The sequence below is a fragment of the Solanum dulcamara genome, chromosome 12 (genome assembly GCF_947179165.1).
Source record: "Solanum dulcamara chromosome 12, daSolDulc1.2, whole genome shotgun sequence".
NCBI lineage: Eukaryota > Viridiplantae > Streptophyta > Magnoliopsida > Solanales > Solanaceae > Solanum > Solanum dulcamara.
The window spans coordinates 4983241-5008962 of record NC_077248.1 but is presented as its reverse complement, the minus strand read 5'-3'; the positions used below and the strand labels follow the sequence as shown (position 1 = coordinate 5008962).

The following is a 25722-nucleotide window of genomic DNA, read 5'->3' as shown; positions in this document are numbered from 1 at the left end:
TAGTACTAAAAGGAATAATTTAAGAGAGAGGAGAATCATTAGAAAAATTAAAATCTAATGGAGTACTAAATAGTACATATAAAAAAATTACGCCATTCTTTTTATTTGTCTAGTTTTACGTAGTTATTTCATAAAATTAATCAAGATGTATATTAAAAAATATTTTATCTTGGGATATTAAAGTACACTCAGTCAATTATCAATCTCCAATTCAAAACTGATAAGCACAATCGTATATTCACTCCGTGGGCTTCATCATACCTTGCCTATTCGTTTTGATCTATTTGTATCTAACTGCAATTTATTTTTTTAAACAATGAACACCACAATTATTAAAAAACAACTTAAATGAATCATTAAGCTATGTGCTCCTTCTGTTTCATTTTACCTAACATAAGAAAACTAATTAACAGTCTATTTTTATTAAATTAATCTTATTAAGAATGTTTTAAATTCTTATTTAATATTAAAAATAGTATAAAAAGAACTTTGTAAATTTGTTAAATTAAATAAATAAAGTAAAATATTTATTTTAATTATGAAACGGAGAGAGAGTAGTAGAGCTTGCATGTGTCTTTAATTCAACGCAGAGGCTAAAAGCCATCGGTTAAGTTCAGCTCCCCAGAAGAGGAAAAAACAAGTAAATGGTCAGAAACCAGAAACCTTCACTTATTCACGCACAAAATTCTATGCATCTTTCCGCCTCATGACCAAACAGCCCCACTTGCTATAATTAAATACAAGTAAAGTCCGCAATTTTACTTTAATAGTTTTTTACACCACAAAAATTCACAGAATATTACAAATACATCCATTTTCTCCTTCCTCTTTCTTAGTGTGAGAAAATTTAGAGAGAGAGAGAGAGAGAAAAGTGTTTTTGAGCTGAAAAACTGCACGGTTACAGTGTAATGGCAGTTGTGAATTGAACATTTTTATATAGGGAAATGTCTGGTAGACGATCGAGTTATACTTTGTTGAATCAAATTTCTGATGATAATATTTTCCAGCCGCCGGCGCCGAAGTTCTTCGCCGGAGCTGGTGTAACGCCGCACTTCGAGTCTAATTCCGGTGAGAGGAACAGAGGTAAAGGTGATATAGTATTTGATTGGGACTTGATTGATCACAGCATGATGCAATCACAGAGTCGGGTCGGATCATTCCCGGTACCCGGTTCGATCGGGTCGCAGAGGCAATCAAGCGACGGTAGCTTCGGTGGTAGCTGGCTCTCTGGGGAGAACTTCACGGAGACCTCCTTTGGGCATAAGAATGACGGCTGCGGCTCGTCGGCGGCAAGGAGCTGGGCGCTGCAGATGGAGGAGAGTTATCAGCTGCAGTTAGCGTTGGCAATAAGGCTCTCTTCAGAAGCAACATGTGCTGATTGTCCAAACTTTTTGGATCCTGCGACTGATGTATTGGCGTCCCGAGATTCAGATTCTTCTGTATCAGCGGAAACAATGTCACATCGATTGTGGGTATGGCGTTTATTACTTGACTTTTGTATGATTTAGGAATCCTTTGAGCATTTCATAATGGCAAAAGAGAGATTTAAGAGGAATTTGTTGCAATGGTTTTCAACTTTACCAACAGGGACGGATGTAGTGTAGAAGCTAGTTGGCTCAAACTAGTATGCTTTAAAAATCATTAAATAAATACAAATAAATAGACTTCGAACTTATTGCATTATGATAGAATTTTGAACTCAAACTCATAAAGTTCAATCCTGGATCCATATCTGATTACAAATGTCTTAGCTAATTAAGTGGTGGATTGTGAGAGGCTCTGAGTTTCCAATCCAAAACTTTAAGGTAATACGTGAAATAGTCAAGACCTTTATAATTACGTAGAACAACAAATGACTATATATCATCCACACATGACCTATAACATGGCTATATGGGAGTTAGGATGGGCGTTCCAAATGTTGGCTCTGATAGGTCAAAAAAATTGATCGTCCAACCTAAATTCTTTTGACATTAAGTGGAATTATCTGTGACCTTTTAAAATCCTTTTAGAAGTTCTTAGACAACCTATGCAGGACAACAATATAACTCAATTCAGGATTTGGTTTAGACTATAAATGTCTCCATGCCATAAAGTAGGCGATTAAGCGGGCAGTGAATGCTTTTCAATGCAGATACATGCATAATGATTATATATTGTGATTGCTGGATCCTTTGTTAGAGTCCCGTGTTGGTTGAGTATTTTATATTAAAGTCTCTTTATATGGTTTTGGACAATTTTCACATCATAAGCTAGCTTTTGGGGTGAGTTAGACCCAAGGTATATTCATGGTATTACAACCAGACCCATCCCTTTTTTATCATAATAAAGTTTTATCAATTATTCTTGTAGTGTCTTGCTTTTGATTTCTATCATCATCTATTGTCGCACTATTTTGTTGTTGTTACAGCTTCCTTATTAGCTGCTATGTTTTCTTCATCGTCGTTTTTCCTTTTCCTGCTTTAGTTTGTTTTACTCGCATTGAGAGTTCTCCCGAAACAACCTCTCTGCCTCCATGAGGTATGAGTGAGATCTGCATACACTCTACCTCTCCAAACCTCATTTGTGGGATTTCACGGGGTATGTTGTTGTTGTAATAATTTTTTATTAATAATGGACAAAAATACCAGTATACAAGAAGTATACCAAAACTAGAACCGTTACAAAAATATATAATATTTATGGACCACACCTTATCTTCTATACCTACTAGGACCTCGTGGGTGCATGAAATAAGGGATAAGGACTATTATCAAGTGTACAAAATTCTTCTCTACTCTATCAAAAGCTCTCCTATTTCTCTCTTTATACCGTCCACATAAGAGTTAGTGGAGCAATAGTCCATACCTTTTGTCTTCTCTTCCGTCTTCTAAAGGCCCGGCTAAAACAATGCTTCTCTGACAGTGCCTGACATCACCCATTGAAGACCAAACCAAAACAGTATTTTCCACCAAAAGGAAGAGCTATCTGATGATATGAAAGGAAGTGATTCATGTCTTGCCTGAACTTTTACACATGAAGCTCCACAAAATAAAAAGCTTTTTTTACGAATCATAGTGCCATAATGCTTTTCAAATCCACCTAGCCATTATCCTATTGCAATAATTCTTGCTAAGAAGAATGCCCATGTTGTGACAATTCCACCCAGAAGGTAATGGGTTACTCTTACAACACGTCCTTGTATAATGCTCAAGGCTCTCGGCCGAGTAGCAGGACCAACTCTTAATTTATTACGAGCCCAAACAATGGATTCAATAAGTTCTTGCCAATAACAACGTCCGCTGAATAGAAATATTAAGCACATGTTCCATAGTCCTGGGGCTATTTACAACTAGCCAAACACATGTAATCCTGCTTTTTCGTAAATTCTCAGATGTCAGACCCATCCCTTATGTACATTGCCCAATGTTGGACCCGTAGTCCACGATCCGTAGCTCCAACTCCAGCTATGCGATTGATTGTTAATTCCATATTGGTTGAGAGTGTGGATTGAGTTGAGGGTGTCTTAGATTTCCATATGGTTGAGAATATAGATTGTATTCTCTTTATATGGTTTTACATAATTCTTATTGCTTAAACTAGCTTTTGGGGTGGAGCTAGGCCTATTGTCCATTTCTTTAACTTCCCTTCCCAGTTTCAAGAGATCTTAATAATTCTACTCACAACATCTTTCTTTTGTACTATGTGTCAAGACTCTTAAATCTCAAAATTTGATATGGAGGTGAAAAATAATTGATTGCTTGTGACAAGGGAGTATGACCTAGTTGTAATCCATACCTTCAACTCTAAGGTTGGGGGTTCAAGTTACTAAAGGAGTGAAGTGGGAAAAGACAACAGATGGGCTCTTACCTCTTGGGTAGGGGAATGGAGGAAGTCAAACTTTTTTAAGTGCTAATCTCGATCACCTCTTTTCTTCTTCCTACTTTTTTATTTCTTTTTTCTTTGTTGCCAAATACAATGAGGCTGAGCTGTTTACACTACCTCAAAAGTTTCAAGCCTTTATTATAGCCCAAAATGTGATCTCGGCACTACCTCCTTTGTTGTTTCTGCAAGACCCTAAAAAATGATATGATAAAAAAAGAAGGTTGATCACATATTCTTCTTTTAGTTTCATGTTTTGTGGGAATAGGAGCTACTTCATACTACCTTGATGATTTTTTGAATGTAGTCATACTCACCCATTAACTAGAGATTGGCTTTCTATTGTGATTTTATTATCTTATGATCTTATCAATCTCTTCTCATTCTCAATTGAGACAGTCTCCAGATTTTCCAGGTCATCATTCATAAAGTCATTTTTTTGCTGTGGTCTCTTTATTTTATGCCAGATAAATGGATGTTTGTCGTACTTTGACAAAGTCCCTGATGGATTTTATTGGATTTATGGGATGGATCCATATGTTTGGGCTCTCTGCTCAATTCTGCAAGAAAGTGGTGGTATTCCATCAATTGAATCATTGAAGGCAGTTGATCCCTCTAAAGCACCATCTGTTGAAGTGATTTTAATTGATCGGTGTAATGATCTCAGCTTGAAGGAGCTGCAGAATAGAATTCATAGCATATCCCCTAGTTGCATCACCACAAAAGAAGCTGTTGATCAGCTTGCCAAGCTGGTTTGCGATCATATGGGGTGAGTACTAAAAGCTTTTTCTTAGAAACTCAACAGACGCACCTTTTTTCCTTTTTTTTTTGTAATTAGCTTTATTTTCTCTATAAAGGGGTGCAGCTCCAGCTGGAGAAGCGGACTTGGTTTCCATGTCAAAGGAGTGCAGTGATGACCTGAAGGATTGTCTTGGATCTATCGTGCTTCCCATTGGTAGCCTTTCTGTTGGGCTTTGCAGGCATCGAGCTTTGCTTTTTAAAGTATGTACCTGTTTAGTTGGTTCTGTCATAAGACAGTATATCTAATTTCTAAAGGAATCTAAGGATAAGAATCAGATTAATGGTGTATTTATCACTAAATAGAAACCTTACTGATAGTGTATTTATGTTTTATTTCTTCTGCGCTTAGATTGAATATTGTTTGCAATCCATAGAGTCTTTGCTTGGATGTCCGCGGTACAAGGTTGATGTTTTATCATTAACATCAATGTAATCATTACAGGTGCTAGCTGACATCATTGATTTACCATGTCGAATTGCCAAGGGATGTAAATATTGTAATAGCTCCGATGCTTCCTCATGTCTAGTTCGATTTGGACTTGACAGGTAAAAGTTCAGATTACATATGGTGTATGTTATAATGTAATTGAGATATTAGGATTTTGTAAAGTGACAACTTTTGTGATTGGGGGCTACATTTTGTTGTAGTATACTTGTGGATATATAGAAGTAAAGTATACCATTCTCAAAAAAAAAAGAATATGGTGAATATTATAATCTTTGGTTCTGTAAAGATGGATCTTGAACCTAACTCAACCCCAAAAGCTAGCTCATTGGGGGAGGTTTGTCCAAGTCAATATAAAGAGATCAATATCCCATCCCTCTACCGATGTGGGACTTCTTAACAACACTCTCCCACACGCCCAGACCTCAACTGGAGTATGAACACTTATTTGGGGGCCCAACATCGGTGAACAACAAATTGGGATGGGCCTGGCTCTAATACCATGTAAAGATGGATCTTGAACCTGACTCAACCCCAAAAGCTAGCTCATGAGGGGAGGTTTCTCCAAGTCCATATAAGGATATCAATTTCCCATCCCTCTACTGTTGTGGGACTTCTTAACAGGTTCATTTGAAAAGAAATCCTAGTAGGATAGTAAGTGGGAACGAAAACTCAATTCACCTTTTGTATACCTTTGTCCTAGACAAGTACAGTTTTGGGGATGGTGTGTTGAGTCCTTAATGGAGGGTAATTGATTGCGCCACTTACTTTTGTTTGGAAAACTGATACCCCTCATGTATATTGTATGAAAGGATCAAGATTTACTTTGCTATTATGCGTCTGCTGGTAACATTGTATAAATGCTTTCTGCCTTCTTTTACCTGGTATTTTATTTATGCTATGCTCAACTTCCATTTTTTCTTTTTTTGAATGCTTTCTTTGGTTTCGTAAAGCTGGTGAAGAACAAGAAGTTCAAAAATATGATTTATTTGTCAAAAAAGCAGTTCAATATATATAGTACCTGCTGCAGCATTCGTAGAAATTTTGGAATTAAGATATTTTAGTGGAATGGTAGTTCTTACTAATATGCAGAGATTGGAAATTTTTTAAAAGAAACTTGAAAAAACTGATCCACTGTTGACGAGATAGGAAATGTACCTTAATTTATCATATGGTCTTAATAACTCAGATTTTAAATCATTATCCAAATTCCAATGCAAAGAAGATCCTTCTCTTCTTCCGTGCAGCCCCAAATGCAGAGAAGAAGAACCAAAGGACTAGAAGCAAGTAGATCAGATATCCAAAGCAGATGGTGTAGTGAATAACAGGAAATTATTTTGCTCACTGCTACTTTAAGTTGGAATTAGATTAGTAATTAGATATGTCTGTTATCTACATCTGTTGAACTTTTCTGCTGGATTCAGTTTACATGATAGACATATATAGTCTTAAAATATGCTAAACATTTGTGGGCTATCTATCTGGTTAGCCTCATATTAGAAAGGAGTACTAGTATTGACATGTAACTCTTGATCATACAGGGAGTACCTGGTTGATTTGATCGGTAAGCCCGGAGTTTTAAGCGAACCGGATTCCTTGCTGAATGGTCCATCTTCCATCTCAATTTCTTCACCTTTGAGCTTTTCAAGATACAGACAAGTTGAACCTACAATTGATTTCAGGTCACTGGCCAAACAGTATTTCTTGGATAGTCAATCACTTAATCTACTCTTTGATGATTCTCCAGCTGGTGATTATCTAACTCTTAACTGCTTAAAAGATGCATCCTTGGTGTTTATTTTGTTTGTTTTGAATTATCCTTTCCCGACATCTTACTTGGCCTTTGCCATGATATGTTGAGAGATATTCAGGTTCATACACAAATTTAGAATTGCTCCAGTCTAGCATGCTCATTCCACCAAAATACTACCTTGTCCCAAGTTTCCTGTCATTTTGGATCAAAAGTGTTTGGGATCTGATAATCTGTCGAACTTATTAGAATCTCCTGAAAAGTTTGGCAGTATATGTAGTTATTTGTCTTACTTGAGGAGTACACTTTCAGCTTGCTTGTAACTTTATTCAACGCTGTAATGACCTAAAACACAATCGAATACATCGGCAATCCAGAGTTCCACGTTTTCTCTTGGAACAGGTAAAGTGGTGTATATTATAGAATGAAATTAGAAACCTGGTACTAAGCTGGTGCCTGGATAATTACAAAGTGCGAAACCCTTCTGTACAAAAACAAAAGAGGGTTTTCACCAGAATAAGCACCTATTCCTATAGTGAATCTATGAACTCTAACATACTCTGTTCATCTTTAACATCTTGTAAGGTACACCAAAAAGCCAAAAGCCCTTAGCACTTGAATTTAATCTTTGGAACAGTCTCTGTTTTCCCTTCGAAGCATCTATCTTTCTTTCCTTCCATATAACCCAACACACACAACTGGGCAGAGTCTTCCATATTTTTCTAACTGATTTCTTCAAACCTTCAATCCCCTGGCTTGTCAAAAGATCCTTTACAGTGAAGGATTACAAATGGAACTCTAATAGATTAAAGAGAAGGCCCCAAATCTGGATTGTCACAAGATACTGTAAAAAAAGCTGACTGCTGCTATCCTCTGCGTTGTTTTACAAAAAACATCTGCTGCAAATATATAAACCTCTTCTCTGGAGTTTTGCTCGAGCGAGACATGCATCATGCGAGGATAGCCACAGAAAAACAACTGACTTTATAGGGCGCTTTCGACTTCCATGATGGCTTCCAAGGCCAAACTAAGCTGCTGTCCGCTTTGCTGTCAAGTGCCTTGTATCAGGAATTAACAGAGAAAATTCCAGTACTCTGTCTAATCCATCGTAAAGTTTCAGGTACTTCTTCCGTTCAATGCCACCTTGTTTAAATCGTTCAATAGCAGCGCCATTCTAGAACCTTTTAATCAAAACAATCTCCGCGAAACAAGTTATTTCCATTCCGAGAATCTGAGACTAAGCTCCCGGCATTTATTCTACTCTTTTTTTTATGACAAGGAAAACCTGCAGCCGCTAAAAAAAAGAAGTTATCTTGTTTTTTTTTTTGTTTATATTGTTCCAGAGACTTATTTTTTGTTTCATTTATGTAAAGTACATGCCTTTCCATTTGGATCTGTAATGGGTCATACACAAATCTTTTCTCTATCTCATAAAGATCAAGACACTTGCCCTGCGATTTCTCCAGATTACACTGAATTCCTCTTGTAGAAATGGTACTTGAACATTATTCACAGTCAAATAGGCTAGCAACCTTGATTTTGTCCCTGAATACATGTTTATTTCTGGAGGTAGCCAATTTGAGTTAAACCCAACAGGACACTTCTGTTGGCATCCTTGATCCCTCACAGCCTACTGTTGCTTCTTTTTCTTTATCTGCCAGTACATCTCCAAAACTTTTAAAACTGTAAGTGAGTATTACTGAGTTATCAGCAAAGTGCAAAGAAATATATACATAAGGTTTAGACTGCCAAGCTTGGCCATTTATCTGGTACCAGAATGCCTTCAGTCTAGACCATAATTTTTAATTTCGACAGGCCATCTTGCTCTATTTTCTTGATTTTTTTCCGTTGATTTATCCTCTGGTTTAGATATGATTAAAAGGCTTGAAACTAGCTCCACTCATGAAGTTTAGATGTTGGTGTTTTGATTTTCTTAAAGATTGATAATATTTATGTGTACAACACGCGTGTACACGCACAACACATATATATATGTATATATGTTCTTTCCATTAAAGGCTTGATACTAACTTCATATATTAATGCAAGATGTTGACATTTGAGTTTTTTTGAAGATTGCATTGTTCTTTTGATTGATCTTTTTTTGAGACAGTAACAATTTGTGTTTCTATTTCCAAAAAAATCAAAACCTGCCACAACATGTTACAGGTTCCTAATTACAAATTAAAGGGTATATAGGAAGATCTTCAATCCTATGCCAAAAATTACAGGGATCCTAAGACATTCACAACTGATTCTAGATCTTCCATAAACTCCTGTTTACACCAAAAATGAAACCACACAGGACAGTTCATCTTCATCTTTTGGATAGTGTTGCTCTTGTTCTAAAAACATCTAAGGTTCCTTTCTTTCCACATTGACCACCAAATACAAGCAGGGATGATTTTCCATCTCTCCCTATGTCCAGAGATGTTGGCATAACTGCTCCAGATCTTCAGGGTTTGAGTTACTCTCCTTGGCATCACCCAATTCAGTCCTTTTGTATTGATGAATAGGTCCCGCAGCAGGTTGGTGATCCTACAGTGAAGAAATAGGTGAGTCAGTCTCAGCCTCTTCCCCACATAGGAAACATCTAGGGCTCAATTGGATTCCCCTCTTCATGATTTTCCCGAGTCAAAACAGCCTGTTTAGCAAGTAGCCAAGTAAAACAAGTTTATAGGGAATTTTGGTTTTCCAGATCAGTTTCCAGGGCAGTTCTTTTAAAAAGCTACATGTATATTCATTTTTTACAGGTAAAATGATTTTATTCATTTTGGAAACTGACGTATAGAAGTAGTACACCCGAAAGTAGAACGCCTACACAAAATATGGTTGTCTACAAATGACTCCTATCTTATGTACAAACAGGGACCTCATGGGTTCATTAAAAACTAAGAATAAAAGGCTATTGCTTAATTGTGCGTCTATCCCCTCAAAAGCTCTCCTATTTTTCTTCGTCTACAGGACCCACATGATGGGTAGGGGCGACATCCTATCCCCTCTTTCTTCTCTTTATTATTCTTAAGGAGCAGCTTCTTTAGTGCTTGGCATGGTCAGCTGCACCTCGAGCTAGTTCCAGACAATCCATAATCGTGCATCCACTTGACAAAGCAATAAGAGATGGTCCACTTTTTCGCTTGAACATCTGCACATAAAGCACTAGCTAACATATGTTGTCTTCTTCTTCCTCAACTTTTCAGCTGTCAGAACTGCTCCCTTGCTGCCAACCAAGCGAAGCACACCTTTTTACGTGTGCTAGGAATCCAAATTAATATATTCAGGAAGCCCACCCTTCTCGCCAAAAGCTTGTGGTAGTGTGACTTTAATTGGAAAAACTCCATCTATTCTTGCTTCTTACCTCCATATATCTAGTGAGTGTTGAGTTTTGTTTGTAGAGAATTTCGATCAACCTTTGGAAATTCATCTGCATATATACATGTATATTTATATACTTCGCTCTTTCTTCTTTTTTTCTAGGACAACCTAAAGTTATAATATGCAAAGGAAAATTAATAACACTAGTGCTCTACCTTGTGCCTTGACCTTTGTCTAGGAAAGTAAGTACAAGAAAAGTATGAATGTTTATGGATGATTTCTCTTCAGTTTTGTTAGTGAATACTAGATCCATCAAGTCCTGTTTTAGGGATTCATAATGATTAGTATTTGACGCAGAAGCTGCAGCTGATGGAGATACAGGACAATCAGACAGAAGTTGCATAGACAGAAACAATGCAGTCTCTAGTTCAAGTAATCATGATGAAATTTCTCAGTTACCTCTGCCTCCATTAAATGCATGGAAAAAAGGAAGAGATAAAGAATCTCAACTTTCTAAAATGTATAATCCTCCAAGAATTTTAAACCCAGTGAACATGGACAAGGACCTGGTTCTTGTGAAACATGTCCCTCCAATACGGGAAGATGCTCCACCACTGATGGCAAGAGCAGATACAGTAAAAGATACTAGGTTTCTTGGTGAAGGAGGTCATGTCATTTCTGCTATACCAAGTGAAGAACTTGCTCTCGATGTAGAAGAGTTCAATATTCCATGGAATGATCTGGTTTTGAGGGAGAAAATTGGGGCAGGTAATTTATGTCTCCTGGATTTTAGCCATTTGAATAGTGTGAGCTCTGTGGTCGCTTGGTTAAATGTCAGTTATGTTCTGATGTTTTTTCTCTCTTGAGGGGACACATTATATTGGGATTCTATAGTACCATAACATTCTTATTTGATTTAAGCTAACACTGTTTGTCTATTTTCAGGGTCTTTTGGTACTGTTCACCGCGGTGATTGGCATGGCTCTGTAAGATAATTATCCATTTAGATCTCAGTTTTTGGAAATCTTCTATCTGGAAAAATATCTCAACGTATCTTTTACTTTGGAGATCCATTTTTTGCAATCTGAATTTTTCCATCTCTATTGTACTCTTTTTTTTGGTTGGGGGGAGGGGGGGGGGGCATATTTTTATTGTAGTTTAAACGAGTTAGCTCTGAATCTCCCTCTCAAATATTTTTTACTGGCTTTGTTTTTTTTCTCTTTCATATTTTCATTTTTTTTATGTTGGGGAGGAGGGGTAGGTTTTTTTTTATGTCTACTGGAGATACAACCATGTGAAGCCTGCTATATTACGTTGGTCTTATTCCTTCCTGATTGCATCTCATGGAAGTTTGTATCATTTAGGATGTTGCCGTGAAGATTCTCATGGAACAAGATTTTCATGCGGAGCGATTCAAGGAATTTTTGAGGGAGGTAAGTCTGAAAGGCTTTCTCCCCCAACTCCCAACTAGCAATTAGGAAGAACAAGAAAGGGACCAGAATGCATGGAGATTGAGGATCTGCGGACATCAGTTTTGTTATATGTTTTCGTTCTAAGCTCTTCTAATTTTGTTATTTCTTTGGTTGTTCTAGGTTGCAATTATGAAGCGGTTGCGACATCCAAATATTGTACTTTTTATGGGTGCTGTCATTCAGCCACCAAATTTGTCCATAGTCACAGAATATTTATCGAGGTCTTAGCCTAGTTCCCTCTTCAGGTCATTAGAGAAAGCATTATGTTTTTTCCCAATTTGGTTGACTGGTTGCCATGTTATCATGTATTTCAGAGGTAGCTTATTTAGACTTCTTCATAAACCTGGTGCCAGAGAGGTGTTGGATGAAAGGAAGCGGCTGTGTATGGCTTACGATGTGGTATGGATAATGTGTCCTACTCCCCTCTTCTTTCTCATTTTATTTTTTCAACTGGGGCTGATCGCTTAATATGATCCCGTGCAGGCAAATGGGATGAATTATCTTCACAAACGCAATCCTCCCATTGTGCACAGAGATTTAAAATCTCCAAATCTTCTTGTGGACAAAAAATATACAGTGAAGGTGAGAGTAAGAACTTCTTTAGCAAGCATAAAGGTTCAATCCTCTTTTTAATGATGGATATATTCTCAGACTTGGCTGTCAGAGTACTCAAATCTGAAGGAAGCATCATTCTGGATAGGGCATTTTTTTTCCATTTGAGAGGCGTCTTCAATGCCAACTTCCTCAGACATTTGCCCAAGGGTCAAGAGAAACATATAGAAATCGTAGTTTAAGAGTCTTTCTAACTAATCAAACTTGCTGAAGAACATAAAGCAAGTGGTGAACCTGCAAGTATTTATCAGCTTTCTCTGATGAGAGTTAACTTTGCATTCCATGAAATGGATTAATTTCCGATAAGAGGGGATATATCTTGAAAATTCTGCATAAAGGGAAAAATCATTATACCTTATGAAAAGGAAGTCGGACTTCTTACGGTAAGGCCAATGCACCGGCCAGGGCTTAGCCCGCTCGCCTATCAATCAAAGAGGTTGCTGCATTGCATAGAGGTCGCTAAGATTGCTGGTAAGACTTTGATTGATAGGCGGGCGGGCTAAGCCCCCTACTGTCGTCTCGTCCCCGCTGCATCGAAGAGTACCTATGCACTATGTTCCGGTTCACTGATAAGGAAGATAGCGTTGGGGTGGGAAAGACCACTTAGCGCAGTGGAATAGGAAAGAGAGCGTGGAGCACAACTTTCGTGTCACCAGAAATCCTTTTTCGTTTATTGGGAAGGATCATGGGTTTCTCCCAACATACATATCCGGGGGTGCAACTGTTTAGTACGCAAGGATTGGAACGGGCGGATCCCGGTCCATAATCTTTCTTTGCGATCTTCTAGATATATGCCAATCTCTAGAGTGCTTTTTTCAACTGCCATGAATCCAGCATATTTCAAGAAATTGAGGAGTCAATATGAGAAGGAAGAATCTATTTCTTGTTTAGTTTGTCATTCAAATTTTCTTCTTATGTTTTTCCATGACATGTCTTCTCCTCTTTTTCAATCTCTTGGTGTATTAGTTTCTTTCTTAACAGGAAATATTTAGGGTAGATGTGTCTCCTCTTACTCTGGAAACATGTGTCTGGTCCTCTTCCTTTTAATCAACTTGGACCATCGAGGGAAAGAAATAATTTCTTGATCCTTCAATTTGACTTTTTTAACACAACCGAAAAAGATTTTTAAAAGAAAACTCAAAAGCTCTTGAGATCTGATTGAGAATTTGCTTGAGAAAGAGTAGGCGTTTTGGAATGTCCGTAACTTTTAAGAAGGCTCTGTCCTTTATAGCTCAGCAGTATCTGTAATGTAGTGTGACTGTGTCTTATATTACCCTGAGTTTAGTTGTGATTGATGCTTAACGATGAGAAATATATTGCATTATAATTTACTCTCGAGTTTGGCCAGAATATGGATATTATATGAAGCTATTCTTTCTCTTTGTTCAGTAAAAGTTACTAAATGTTCTCTCTTGTCTAATGTCTTCATCAGATCTGTGATTTTGGTCTTTCTCGTTTCAAAGCGAATACATTCCTTTCATCAAAGACTGCTGCTGGAACTGTAAATTCTTGATTCGACTCTGGTGCCTTTATGTTCTGTTGGTCTTTGACTTGTTTCATGATGATTGTATTGAAATAAAAAAAATGATTTGGTGCTTATTATGACAGCCGGAATGGATGGCGCCTGAAGTTATACGTGATGAACCGTCAAATGAGAAATCTGATATATACAGTTTTGGTGTCATTTTGTGGGAGCTGGCAACACTTCAACAGCCATGGAGTAAATTGAACGCACCACAGGTTGGTATTTGTTAGTTTAAATTATTTTATGATAAGAGTATTTTAGGTAAAAATGATGATTTAAACAATGCAATCTAGAGGTGAATAGCTAATATATCAAATAAAAGGACCAAAAGCTATCTCTTGGATGTGAAAATGAGTCAGTCTCATATGGTTCTGCCAGGAACTAGGGCACCACAAGTTGGGATGAGCCATTCCAGGAGGAGTCTTTTCAATTTGCTTTACGTCATCTACCTCTCTTCTTCATGTAGCTAATGTAGAAAGATAGGCATTCATGAGCCATTGAATGGAAGAGTTCCAGGGATACTGCTTTCTGTTTCTGTGTAGGTTTCTGAAACCCTGTTACAGTTCATAGATATTTTGTATAGATGGACAGGGTTCACTTTTCGTTTTCTCTTTCTGGATGTAATCACAACACTTCCTCAGTTCAAAAAAAATGTGGATGGGGAAATCTAGAGAGATTGGCAACATATGTTATAAATTGTGGTATTATGGGGATAAATAAAATTGGGAAGCAGGTGAGACTCATTGCAGTATTAGGATTTAAAGTGAAGTTGTCGAAGTAAAGAAAATTAGCGATATGATTATCTCATTAAGTTTATTGTAGGAAAAGTATGCACTCAACATCATGAGTGTCTATGTACTACAAATAGAATTAGTCAAGAAAACTAAAACGAAAATTTGGGAAGATATGAATAGTAGGATAACCTTGGTCCAAGAGATCCCATGGGACTAGAGGCCATAGAAGGAAGGTGAATGGGAGTTAGAAGCTAATGTTGATATTGCGAGGAAGTAAATGACAAGTTGTATTAAGAAAGGAATAAGAGAAGTGTTTGGTGCATTTGGATGCTTAGGACTTGGGAGTTCGACTAGAGAAGTCATGATTGTTGAATGAAATGAGTAAAGAGCTGTTAAAACAAAAAGACAGTTACGTAGGAAGTTACCAACAAATGAATTATGAATATCAAAAGCCTTTAAAGAGTATATCAATGTAAGAAGACAATTTCCTCATGTTTTTGTAGACCTCCATATGCACCATTCTGTAGGTGCGGCAATATGCAGGTTGAAGGTGATAAAAAGGTGACAAGCACTAAAGTTGTCTCAGAAGATCAATACAAGCTTCTGTAAGAATAAGCGTAATGGAATCAAAAGATCCATATAGGGTACATTAGCTAGTTGGATGAACTTTTAAGGCCTAGTTATTTTTTTGACAAGGGTAAAGTTGTATTCATCAGCATTAAGGACATGCTGGAGAGCTCCAAAACCTGAGTTACAGCATTTCAAACTACGATAAAGCATCTACTAGATTACATATTTCCTATAAAGTCTATAATTTGTGCATTCTGTTCTATTCCTTCTTCTTTACACCAAAAATAAAAGGTTGTCATACACAACCATTTGACCTTCTCAAATGGATTAGCCTTGTTTTTGAAGCACCTACTGTTTCTCTCCTTCCATATGGACCACCATATACATGATGGTATTATACTCCTCCATTTTTTCTGAGTTTTACTTCCCCCCTCCCCCCCCCCCCCCTGATCCAACAACTGAGTAAGTCTGCTGTGTACTCTAGCATGGTCCACCTTGTAACTCTTTGACTTCCTTGGTATACAATCTTTTAACTGATAGTACCCCATCTCTGCTATGTCTCCATCTGATAAAGTCTTCCTCCATTGTTGTCCCTGTAAACCTTTCCAATATTTGTAATAAAGCAGCGACTCTCCCAATCTCCCAGTCATTAAGTAATCTTCTAAACACAATGTTCCATCCCTGTTGGGACCAAACATCAGCCACTGTCTCTTCCGGATTAGTACTCAGGAGGAAGAAGTCTGGAAACAAGACCATCAATGACTCATTTCCAATCCAGTTCTCCTTCCAGGATGAAGTTTTGGTTCCAGATCCCACTTTGTAGCCTATGTTTTTGTTTTGATTGGGCCACAAATTCCTGATGGTTCTCCACACTGAAACACCATAGATTGTTCACTAGGTTGGAGCACAAATTCTCATCCATACCATATTTGTTTACTATCACCTCTCTCCACAAAGCCTGTGTTTCATTGGTAAGCCTCCATAGCCACTTTAAGAGAAGGCATGCATTTTGTAGTCTCAGATTTCTGATTCCAAGTCCACCTGATTGCTTATGAAATTGTCAACCTGCCATTTAACTAAATGTAGGCCCTTTCCTTCTTTGTTTCCAGACCACAAAAAATCCCCTCTTAGCTTGTCAAGTCTTGCCTCCACCTTAGCAGGGATGGGAAACAATGACATTACATAAGTAGGCAATGAGTCCAAAACAAAATTTATCAAAGTAACTCTCCCTCCCAGTGAAATGTATTGGGCTTTCCAGTTAGCCAATTTCTTTTCAGTCTTCTCAATGATTGCCATCCCATATTTCTAGCTCCTTGTGTTTGTGTCCCAGCGGCATCCCTAAATAGGTTGTTGGAAGCTTCTCAGCTCTACACCCCAAAATATTTGCCAAACTTTGTATTTGAGGAACCTCCTTAATGGGAAATATGCAGCTCTTCCTCCAGTTTATTGATAGCCTAGAAACTACCTCAAAAACCACCAAGGTCATCCTTATGAATGTAATCTGACTTGCCTTTGCTTCACAGAATATGATTGTGTCATCTGCATATAGCAGATGATATATCTGCATTTCCTCCCCTGAAATATTGCCAATTACGAAACCTCTTATCCAATGGTTTTGAATGGCCACTCACATCATGCTGTTAAAACCCTCCATGGCTAAAATGAATGGGTCTCCCTGCCTGAGTCCTCTTTCTGATGGAAAAAAAACAGCAGGTTCTCCATTTACCAGAATGGAGAACCTAACGGTTTATTTACAGAAACCAATCCACATCAACCATTTTCCCCCAAAACCCATTTGCTCTAGAATTTTTAGTAGGAATTCCCAGTTTACATGGTCATATGCCTTCTCTATGTCCAATTTACACATAATACCTGGATCTTCCCCTTTAATTCTTGATTCAACACATTCACTTGCTATCAAAGCTGCGTCAATGATCTATCTCCCTTTGATGAAGGCCATTTGATGTTTAATGACTAGCTTGCTTATCACCCTTGTCAGTCTTTCTGCTAAAAGTTTGGCAATAATTTTGTAGATTCCACTTATTACACTAATAGTCTGAAGTCCCTTAATTCAATAGCTCCCACTTTCTTAGGGATTAGAGCTACATAAGTTGCATTCAAACTCTTTTTCAAAAACATGTTGATGATGAAACTGTTGCATTGTATTCATGATATCTACCTTGATGATTTCCCAGAAGCTCTGGTAGAAACTCATAGGGAAACCATCAGGGCCTGGGGCTTTGTCACTAGCACACAACTTGAGTGCTTCCAGAACTTCCTCTTCCTCAAATTGTCTCTGTAACCAAACCTTCTCTTCTTCATCAACTCCTCCTTCTCCCTGCCAATTGAAACCTGGCCTCCATTGCTCTGGTTCCTTGTAAAGCTTTTGATAAAAGCTTACAATCATCTGTTTGATCTCCTCAGGTTCAGTGATAGTTGCTCCTTCCGCTTCTAGTTTTTCAATTGTATTGTGCCTTCTGTGAGCTCTGGCAACTCTGTGGAAGTACTTGGTATTCTTATCCCATTGTTTCAACCACTGTGCCCTTGATCTCTGTCTCCATGCTACTTCCTCATTCCTAGACACTTCTGCAAACTCGTTTGTGAGATTGACTTTGTGAAGTATCTTATCCTCATTCAGTGGTCTTTGTTCCTAGACTTCTTCAAGGTTGGCTATCTGATTTAGGATGTCTTCCTTCCTGTGCTTCCAGTTACCTCTGTTTTCAAGCCCCCATTCCTTTAGCTTTCCTTTCAACATCTTCAGCTTTGTGGCCAGCATATAGGAAGCTGTACCAGTGACTGAAAAGGATGTCCACCATTCTATGACTTTCTCTTTGAAACCCTCCACTCCCATCCACCATTGTTCAAACTTGAAATAGGTTTTCCTTGGAGTCAGTTCTCCACAATGCAAAACTAGGGGATTGTGATCTGAACTTACTCTAGGAAAAGCACTCGTTAAGGCTTAGTTGTTCTTGTGTTGTGTCCAATGTTTGTGAGGAGTTTTCTTAATCGGGTTAGAGACTCCTATATTCATGTAGAAATAAGTTTGATTTATGAAAGACCAAATGAGACGATACAATATCAATGCTACGATACAATATCAATGCTTCATGATTATTGAAACTGTTTCTCTTTGATATAGTACATTCTAGCTTCTGCTAAAAGTTTGTTTTTCGAAAGATCGGATAGGGGACCATCTGTCAAGCCTCATGATTAATGAACTGTTTCCTTTTTTTTTCTTTTTTGATATTGTAAATGGCATGAAGTGTGCTGTAATGAATCCGGCTTTGCAGGTTATAGCTGCTGTCGGCTTTAACAGGAAGAGGCTTGACATTCCAAGTGACTTGAATCCTCAAGTGGCAACTATTATTGAAGCTTGCTGGGCTAAGTGTGTTTCTTTTACTTGTCTACAAGTTTACGCCATTTAGTTTCGTGATTGTTTTGATGTGTTATCTTAAAGTTACTTTTGATAATGTTGCAGTGAGCCGTGGAAACGCCCCTCCTTTTCCACTATCATGGATATGCTGAGACCACAAATTAAATCTCCTCTACCTCAACCAGGTCACACAGACATGCAGTTGTTCTCATGAATATGTGTGATAACTAGATGGTTTCTGCACATATTTTGCATTCGTTACATGCCATGTTTTTGGGAGGAAGAACATTTGGATTATGTCAGGTTTGTCTATCTCCATATCTGTTTCCTCGTTATACTGAATTTTAAAGCTATTGCCCTTGGTATGTGATGTCACATCTTAGTTCAATTCTAGGTAAGTTAACTCTAGGTGACTGGTCCAGCAGTAGTTGGATAATTTGGTAGAATATTTGGAATAACTTCTCTCCATGACACTTTCTTGGGTTTTGGTGGATGCTTTGGAAACTGCTCGAGCCTGGAGCATCTTAACTGTTTGTGGATTGAGAAGGCGTTACTTTAGACTGCCATGCAGTTGGTATTCTGCCGAGAGGCCCAGCCTAACGAACCTAGATAGGCGTCAATAATCCACCATCAAGCTTCAGCTTGAGTGATATCGGAGTTTATTTTCAATTATATGGTGTAGCTCTTTGCTTTCTTGCAGTTCAACGGCACATGTTTTATGACAATACTTCTAAGCAAGTTTCCGCCCGTTTATATGGTGGTGAAGTCTAATGGATAGATACATTGTATGTTTTGCAGGCTTGTATGATGTATCTGTGCATATTAATTCAGATTGCCTGCGGAGAAAGCTAAGTTTTCTTCGCAAGCTCAAGCAGTAGTCACTGCCTTACAGAAGATCCTTTATACTGGGCATGTCCATTTCCTCTTGAACCATTGTTTGAACAAGTGATTTCGTTCAATGTCAATTTTTGTAATTTCTGCCCAGAATTCATGTTGCAGAGCTGTATGTAAAAGCATTACAATGGAAATTTGGGTCATAGAAATGTTCACATAAATCACACTATGTTAGTGTGTGCGCTTTATGATGGCATGTACCGATGTACGCTTGTTTCACATGTGGCTTTCCTTTGTTCTGATTGATTCTCCCTTAAGGAATAAATAGAGAATACGCGCAACTTGGGAAATAGAGTTCCTTCTTGCAATTGTACATGGCTTGTAATTGTGCATACATGGTTTTGGTTGCGGACAGAATGATGGCTGATTTTTTAAAATGAGGAAAATAACTCTAGTGAGTAGGAGAAAAGTTTTACATATTGACATTTCATATTAATTGTGTACTCGCCTTTCAACACACTTCACATTCACCCCAATTCCTCCCTACCCCCTACCCCTGCTCCACCCCTATATGTCTAAACTATATGCAAAAAATATTTTTAAAGGTAGTGAGTATAAGAAAATAACTGAATTCTATTTTTACAGAACGTAAACTTTTTCATAAATGTTGCTCCGCCCAAGAGGCCCATTGTATTTTTCATGAAAAATACGTTTCTTTCATATAGAATACCCATTATCTAGAGTGGCATCAAACCGTAGTCTGATTTAGTACTTTGACAGTATAATTAGTGCTACAGAGTATTTTTTAACTTGGAAAACACAAGTGCTTAAGCATAGTTACTTCTCTTTCAGACTTCAATTAGTTGAACTATAAAGCTAACAGAAGAGACTCTCAAGTTAATTATGAACTAAAAATAACTAAATAGGAATTTTACTAGTAATGATGTTTCCATATAACTAGAAATACATGTCAAATATACCAAATGGAGAAAAATTCATGTACTGAACTTCAAACATAAGAAAAATCAAAACAACAATGATTAGCATGGCTCTGAGGTCAGAAAGCTCCCAGATGATATTTTTCACAACATATCAACTGGCATTAGACTACTTTGAACGTAGTAGATCCGAAACCTACTGTGACCATTTGTTTAGCGAGGGTTAGAGCCAAATAAGTTGTGCCTCTGTCATATAAGCAAAGGCAGATAGAACAAAATTGATTTGATCCAGCAGGAGAGAACCCTCTAAGGCATCACACTGCAGAAGGGTCGAATAAAAATTACTCAGAATCCAGCTTCTGCTTCTTTTCCTCGGGCAGCTGCTCTGTTGTTCCATGTTTCAACTTAGCTTCACGACGCTCCCTTTTAACTCCTTTAGCTTTGTGAGGCAGTGCCACACTTCCAACCTACAGAAAAGAATGATTTTTCACTGGTAAACAGAGACAATATAATCTTTATATAAAAAACTGAACCAGGGGTAATTTCTTGCCTTCTGATCAGGAATGTAAATCTTCCCGAGTTTTCCTTGAATAGCATCTTTGACGACATTTTTCTCCTGAAAATGACCGCAAGTAAAATCGGTATCTCACAACTCATGTTAGTAAAAAAGAAAAGATTTGAAAAAGTAGCTAAGCCAATCAAACCTTCTTCTTTGCTTTTTCAAGAGAAGTTTTCATAGCTTCTTTCCTCAAACTGTCATCTGGGAGACGATGTCGCCGAGTTACTAAGTCCATGGATGGCCCAACCTCCACTAATTCTATTCTTGGAACTACTGTACCAGATTTTTTAAGACGTAATGCACAATGTGTGAAGAAAACCCTATTTGGTGACACAGCTACACATACATATACACGATCTAACCCAGCTAGGTTCAAGTTGGTCACAACCTGCATTATTGAACCCACAAATAATTAATGGCACTCTTTCCGAATCAAAGAAGCAAACAGAGAAGTTATTGAGAAAAAGAACAAACCTCGCCATGGAATAGATCGAGCAAAACTTCTTTTAAATGTTTTAACTCTTCAACACTCTCAAATCCTTCTCCTATAAAGGTGAAAAAGGGTTTTGACCCAATTTTAGGAGCCAAATTCTTATCATATTTGAAAGACTTCATGCTTTTGAACTCCTCCACTCCTACCTCTACAAGATCATAAATGTGGTGATCATAGGTTCGTCCAAGAACAAGATTGTTAGGGCGCTTCTTGGAGTGAGAACCATACTGAAAAACAACCAGAAACTGTAAGTGGGCACAGAAAACAAAAGGTAGAAAGCAACAACAAAAATGTCATGAACATAAACTCAAAAGGAAAAAAATCATGATGACAAGAGGGGGTTGCTCAGATGGTAAGCACCCTCCACCTCCAACCCGAAGGTTGTGGGTTCGAGTTGCCAACCGAGAATAAAGGTGGGAGCTCCTAGGGAAGGGTTTAAAAAAAATCTTGATAAAGGGATATGTTCAACAGTTTATACAAAGATAGCCTATTGCTGAAATCAAGCTATTCAACACGGTAACTAGAGTTCAAAAGGACTCATCTCATTCTGAGTATCTAAAGTAAAAGTACGTGTACATTTGCATAAAGAATTGGCATCTACTACTAATAATAATAATAATAATGTAATAGATGCTTTAACAAGAGCAATAGGACTTGGAACTGAACTATGTAGAACCTGAGACTTCGCGTCAAGTGGAAATCATAAGCAAGCCATGGTTAAGTAGTAAACTAGTAATTTCTAACATTGAATGTTAAATGCTAGTCTTGACCGAGAATTACTCATCAAAGCATAAAACTTAATAGAGTAATGAGTAAACTAGACATAAAAGTATTATGGAAAAAACTTTATTTTATAATGCAATTGATTAAATGTGCTCTCATCCTAACTGTAAAAGAAAACCGCTTTACCAAGCAACAGGATACCAGAAGACTACTGTTAATCACCGATTAAAATCATGTCAAGACATTTGGGTACATGAATATGGTTTTACCACTCAGACATAACCCTCTCACGATATCTATTTGCGCTCCAAAAGTCAATTACACAGACAATCAATTAACATTCAAATTTGATTACATAGTGAAAATTACAAAAGCATATCCATCATATCTTTATTTAGTTGTCTGCAAATCTAGAAACTAATAACTCAAACAGTTAAGGATCAAAAGTGGACTCTGGAGAAGTGCTACAGTAGCAAAAAGAACTTTGGCAGCAACTACTAGCCACCATTCTTGCAAGCTACCCATCAAAAAACATTATATGGCTTAGTCTCTGTTTCTTGTCTCTTAGGAGCCAGAGGCTTAACCTAATTAAGAATATAAGGCAATCCATGTAAAAGTGAGCACCTTTCCTTTGGTCAGGGTTAGGGGGGAGTGTTTCCGAAAAACGTAATAACTGCTCAATATTGCACCTAATTTCTTATTCTTGTATTTAATTTAATATCTTTTGACACAAGTAACTCTTTATCATGAAAAAAAGGTTACTACTCCTTTGCTAGATAGTTGGGGAAGATTAGCTATGTCTAGCTTCAGAACAAGCCCCAAAAAAACAACATAATAGTCAGGGAGCCAAAAAAAGAAATTCAGATTGATATGTAACAAGCCATTATAGTCAGGAAGTCACAAAATAAATCCAGATTAGCATGGAACAAGTTATAAAACAGCACCTTTCTACCCATGAACCCAAAAAAATGCTTCAAAAGGAAAAAAGCCCCTAACCCCACTTACCACAAAAAGGCTGCAATCTGTCTTAAGAGAGAAAAACTCCAGAGAAGTCTCGCCTCCGCTCTCAAATGGTCTAATGTTGTCATTCTTCCGGGTATATTTAACAGAATTATCCCTCTTCAAGTGATAAATTTCGGTCATCACATCATTCAATACTTGGCTTGTTTTCGTACCGTGTAGTATCAAAGTCTTCTTCCCAGTTTCAACCTGCCAAAAACAATTGTCATCACAGTCAAAACACCATCTTTAAAACCCGAAAACTTAGAACTGATAACGCCCAAATACACTCCTCAAAGAGAAAGTCTTTACGATTATATGCAATATAATTAAACCAAATATAAATCAAGCTCGGATCCTACATATACCACATAGAACAACATGTAGGCGATCAGGCTAGTTAATAATTATCACCATTTTTTTGAAATCACACTATAATAATGCCAATAAAAATAAAAAATGAGCTCAATAATGGAACAAACAAACTCAAGAACCCCATTAATTCTGCTCCGGCAACTCACCAGTTTCGGAGCACGCTTTTCAAGCTCCCTCCTGATTCTTCCTTTTTGAGGGGTTTTGAATTTCATCATGATTAACTAGAAAAAGCCGAAAAACAATTATCGTATTAGCACTACGAATCCCTCGTATTTATTCTTCAAAAAAAAAAAAAAAGTTAAGCATTAACTCACCAAAAGAAGGGGGGGAAAACACTGGTGAAGAAAGGAAGAAGAAACAACAGATGCAAATATTAGGGTTTAAGAGGTGTGTTCGGAGGTTTTGTGCGGGTTTCAATCGTGGGCCTATTAGTGATGAAAAACATGCATAGGCCCAACTATATTGGGCTAATATCTGATGGACCAAAAGAGACGAAGGAAATTATCACTGGCTATAACTAAATAAAACTACATAATTAAACATATTTCACTACGATATATACTATTATTACATATACTTTCAAAATATTACATATCTTACCAGTATTTAAGTGTTTACTATTATATATTGAGAAAGATACACTTTAGATACATGTATTTTTGCAATCAGATACACTAAAACAGAGAGAGACGAGAGCGAGAAGGGAAGATGAGCGAAATTCGTTATGTATCTGGGATATCAGATCTAGTGTGATTCACGTGTATCTGGAATATCAGATACATAAGAGAGTGCTGAGCGAGATGGGAGAGAGGCGAGGGAGATTTGTTATGTATCTCATATACGTGTGAATCCATGTGGTTACGATTTATCTAGAACAAAGTTCACTTAATTTTGATCCGACTTATCTCGAGATACATGGATCTGAATGTACCTAGATGCACCAAAATCTGATAAAATACATTAATATTGCAAATTAGAGTGTATCTAAGTAATTAACTCATAAACTAGTAGAATTTATGTAAGTTTCCCATATAAAAATAGAGTTCTTATTTAACAAACATGACAAAGAGCTTGTTTGGGTGCGCTTATGAATTTTGGCTTATAAATTAAGATTCAAAAAATTAATTTAAAAATATTTTAGCTCAAAAAACATCTAAATAAGTCAATTAGAACAGACTCAAAAATTTACAAAACAAAGAAGATTTGCATCTCCTATTCCGTTTTGAAGAAATTCAAGAGGCAACATGCCTTCCCACAAAACAATCGTGTGAAGTAATTGATACTCAAAAAAACACATCTATATTAGGAGCAAAAACATAACGAGAAAAGAAAAAAGAAAAAAGGCAAATTGAGTCTTTTTTGTTTTACCCAAATATGAAAAGGAATGAATAAAAAGGTCAAGAAAAAAAATTTCATTTTATAATTACTTTGTACATTTTCCTACTTTCTCTCACTTTTTGTATTTTGTCTATGCACAAGAAATGAGCAAGAGTCTGTTCTATTGGAGAAAACCTGGACAACAAGAAAACTTTATTGTCAAACATTAAAAGAGCTCGACGCAATTGATCTTTTGCAAACATACTTTGTTTTGAGCTAGTGGTATCTCAAAAAAAAAAAAAAGGAACATTCAAGCAAGTTTGAATCTAAAATCTAGGACTATATGGTATTTGAGTTAGTTTTGGATCGAATTTCAGTCCTAATTTGTTGAAATTTGAAGTGATAGATGAATTATAACATACATTTATCAATTTAGTTGTTATCGATTCGGTTATCAATCATACACACAAATTTATTCAAAGAGAAAAAAGACAACAATTCATTCAATACGAAATAAATTGTCTTTATACTATTTTGGATTTTATAATTCTTACAGTAGAACCTCTCTAAATCAGTACTCGATAAATGAATAAGCTCTTTAAGATAATATTTTTCTACGATCCCGACTTGGGCCAATGAAAAAATCACTGATTTCGATAAGATAATATATTTTTGGAAGGTCTCGATATAAATATATGGTCCCATTAATATAATAAATTAATAATTTTTAAAAAATTATAAAAATATCTAAGACAATTTAGTGAAATATGATTTTAATGTTTCTTATTTTTTGTTAAAATTTAAACCTAATTGAAGCTCATCTCTAACTTTTCTTGTTACATCCAAAAATTTCGGCGTTATCTTTAGAGCTGTCAAAATGGGCTTGACCCGTGAGGTCGGCCCAACCCAACCCTTGAATTAAGTGGGGTTGGGCTAAATTTTTGCAGTCCATTTAGGAACGAGGTTTTTTAGCACAACTTCATTTGGTCTGCTAGCCTCGTGGGCTCAACTCGCGAGCCTTAGAGG

At 37.0% G+C, this 25722-nt stretch overlaps 2 protein-coding genes across 5 annotated transcripts; one reads left to right on the top strand and one right to left on the bottom strand.

Moving 5' to 3' along the window:
• The first annotated feature begins 607 nt into the window (after positions 1-607).
• Positions 608-19660, top strand: LOC129875875 (serine/threonine-protein kinase CTR1-like). 4 transcript variants are annotated; one of them, XM_055951097.1, is made up of 16 exons: positions 612-1472; positions 4329-4630; positions 4719-4863; positions 5105-5208; positions 6649-6857; positions 10539-10940; positions 11118-11158; positions 11537-11605; positions 11765-11865; positions 11959-12043; positions 12128-12226; positions 13689-13757; positions 13865-13996; positions 18376-18470; positions 18564-18761; positions 19257-19660. In XM_055951097.1, the coding sequence occupies exons 1-15, from the start codon at positions 945-947 to the stop codon at positions 18670-18672; spliced, it is 2490 nt and encodes an 829-aa protein (XP_055807072.1). In that variant the 5' UTR covers positions 612-944; the 3' UTR covers positions 18673-18761; positions 19257-19660. The 4 variants fall into 4 exon arrangements, with proteins under 4 accessions (XP_055807075.1, XP_055807074.1, XP_055807072.1 ...); XM_055951096.1 differs by having other exon boundaries at positions 613-1472; positions 10530-10940; XM_055951099.1 differs by lacking the exons at positions 18376-18470; positions 18564-18761; positions 19257-19660 and adding an exon at positions 14160-14327 and having other exon boundaries at positions 610-1472; positions 10530-10940.
• Positions 19661-20189: 529 nt separating this feature from the next.
• Positions 20190-23799, bottom strand: LOC129877464 (ribosome production factor 2 homolog). Its single transcript, XM_055952969.1, has 7 exons — positions 23694-23799; positions 23526-23600; positions 23011-23214; positions 21264-21509; positions 20935-21177; positions 20781-20846; positions 20190-20697 (listed from the first exon to the last, which is right to left on the bottom strand). Exons 2-7 carry the CDS (start codon positions 23592-23594, stop codon positions 20572-20574), a joined length of 954 nt encoding a protein of 317 aa, XP_055808944.1. The 5' UTR covers positions 23595-23600; positions 23694-23799; the 3' UTR covers positions 20190-20571.
• Positions 23800-25722: the final 1923 nt, after the last annotated feature.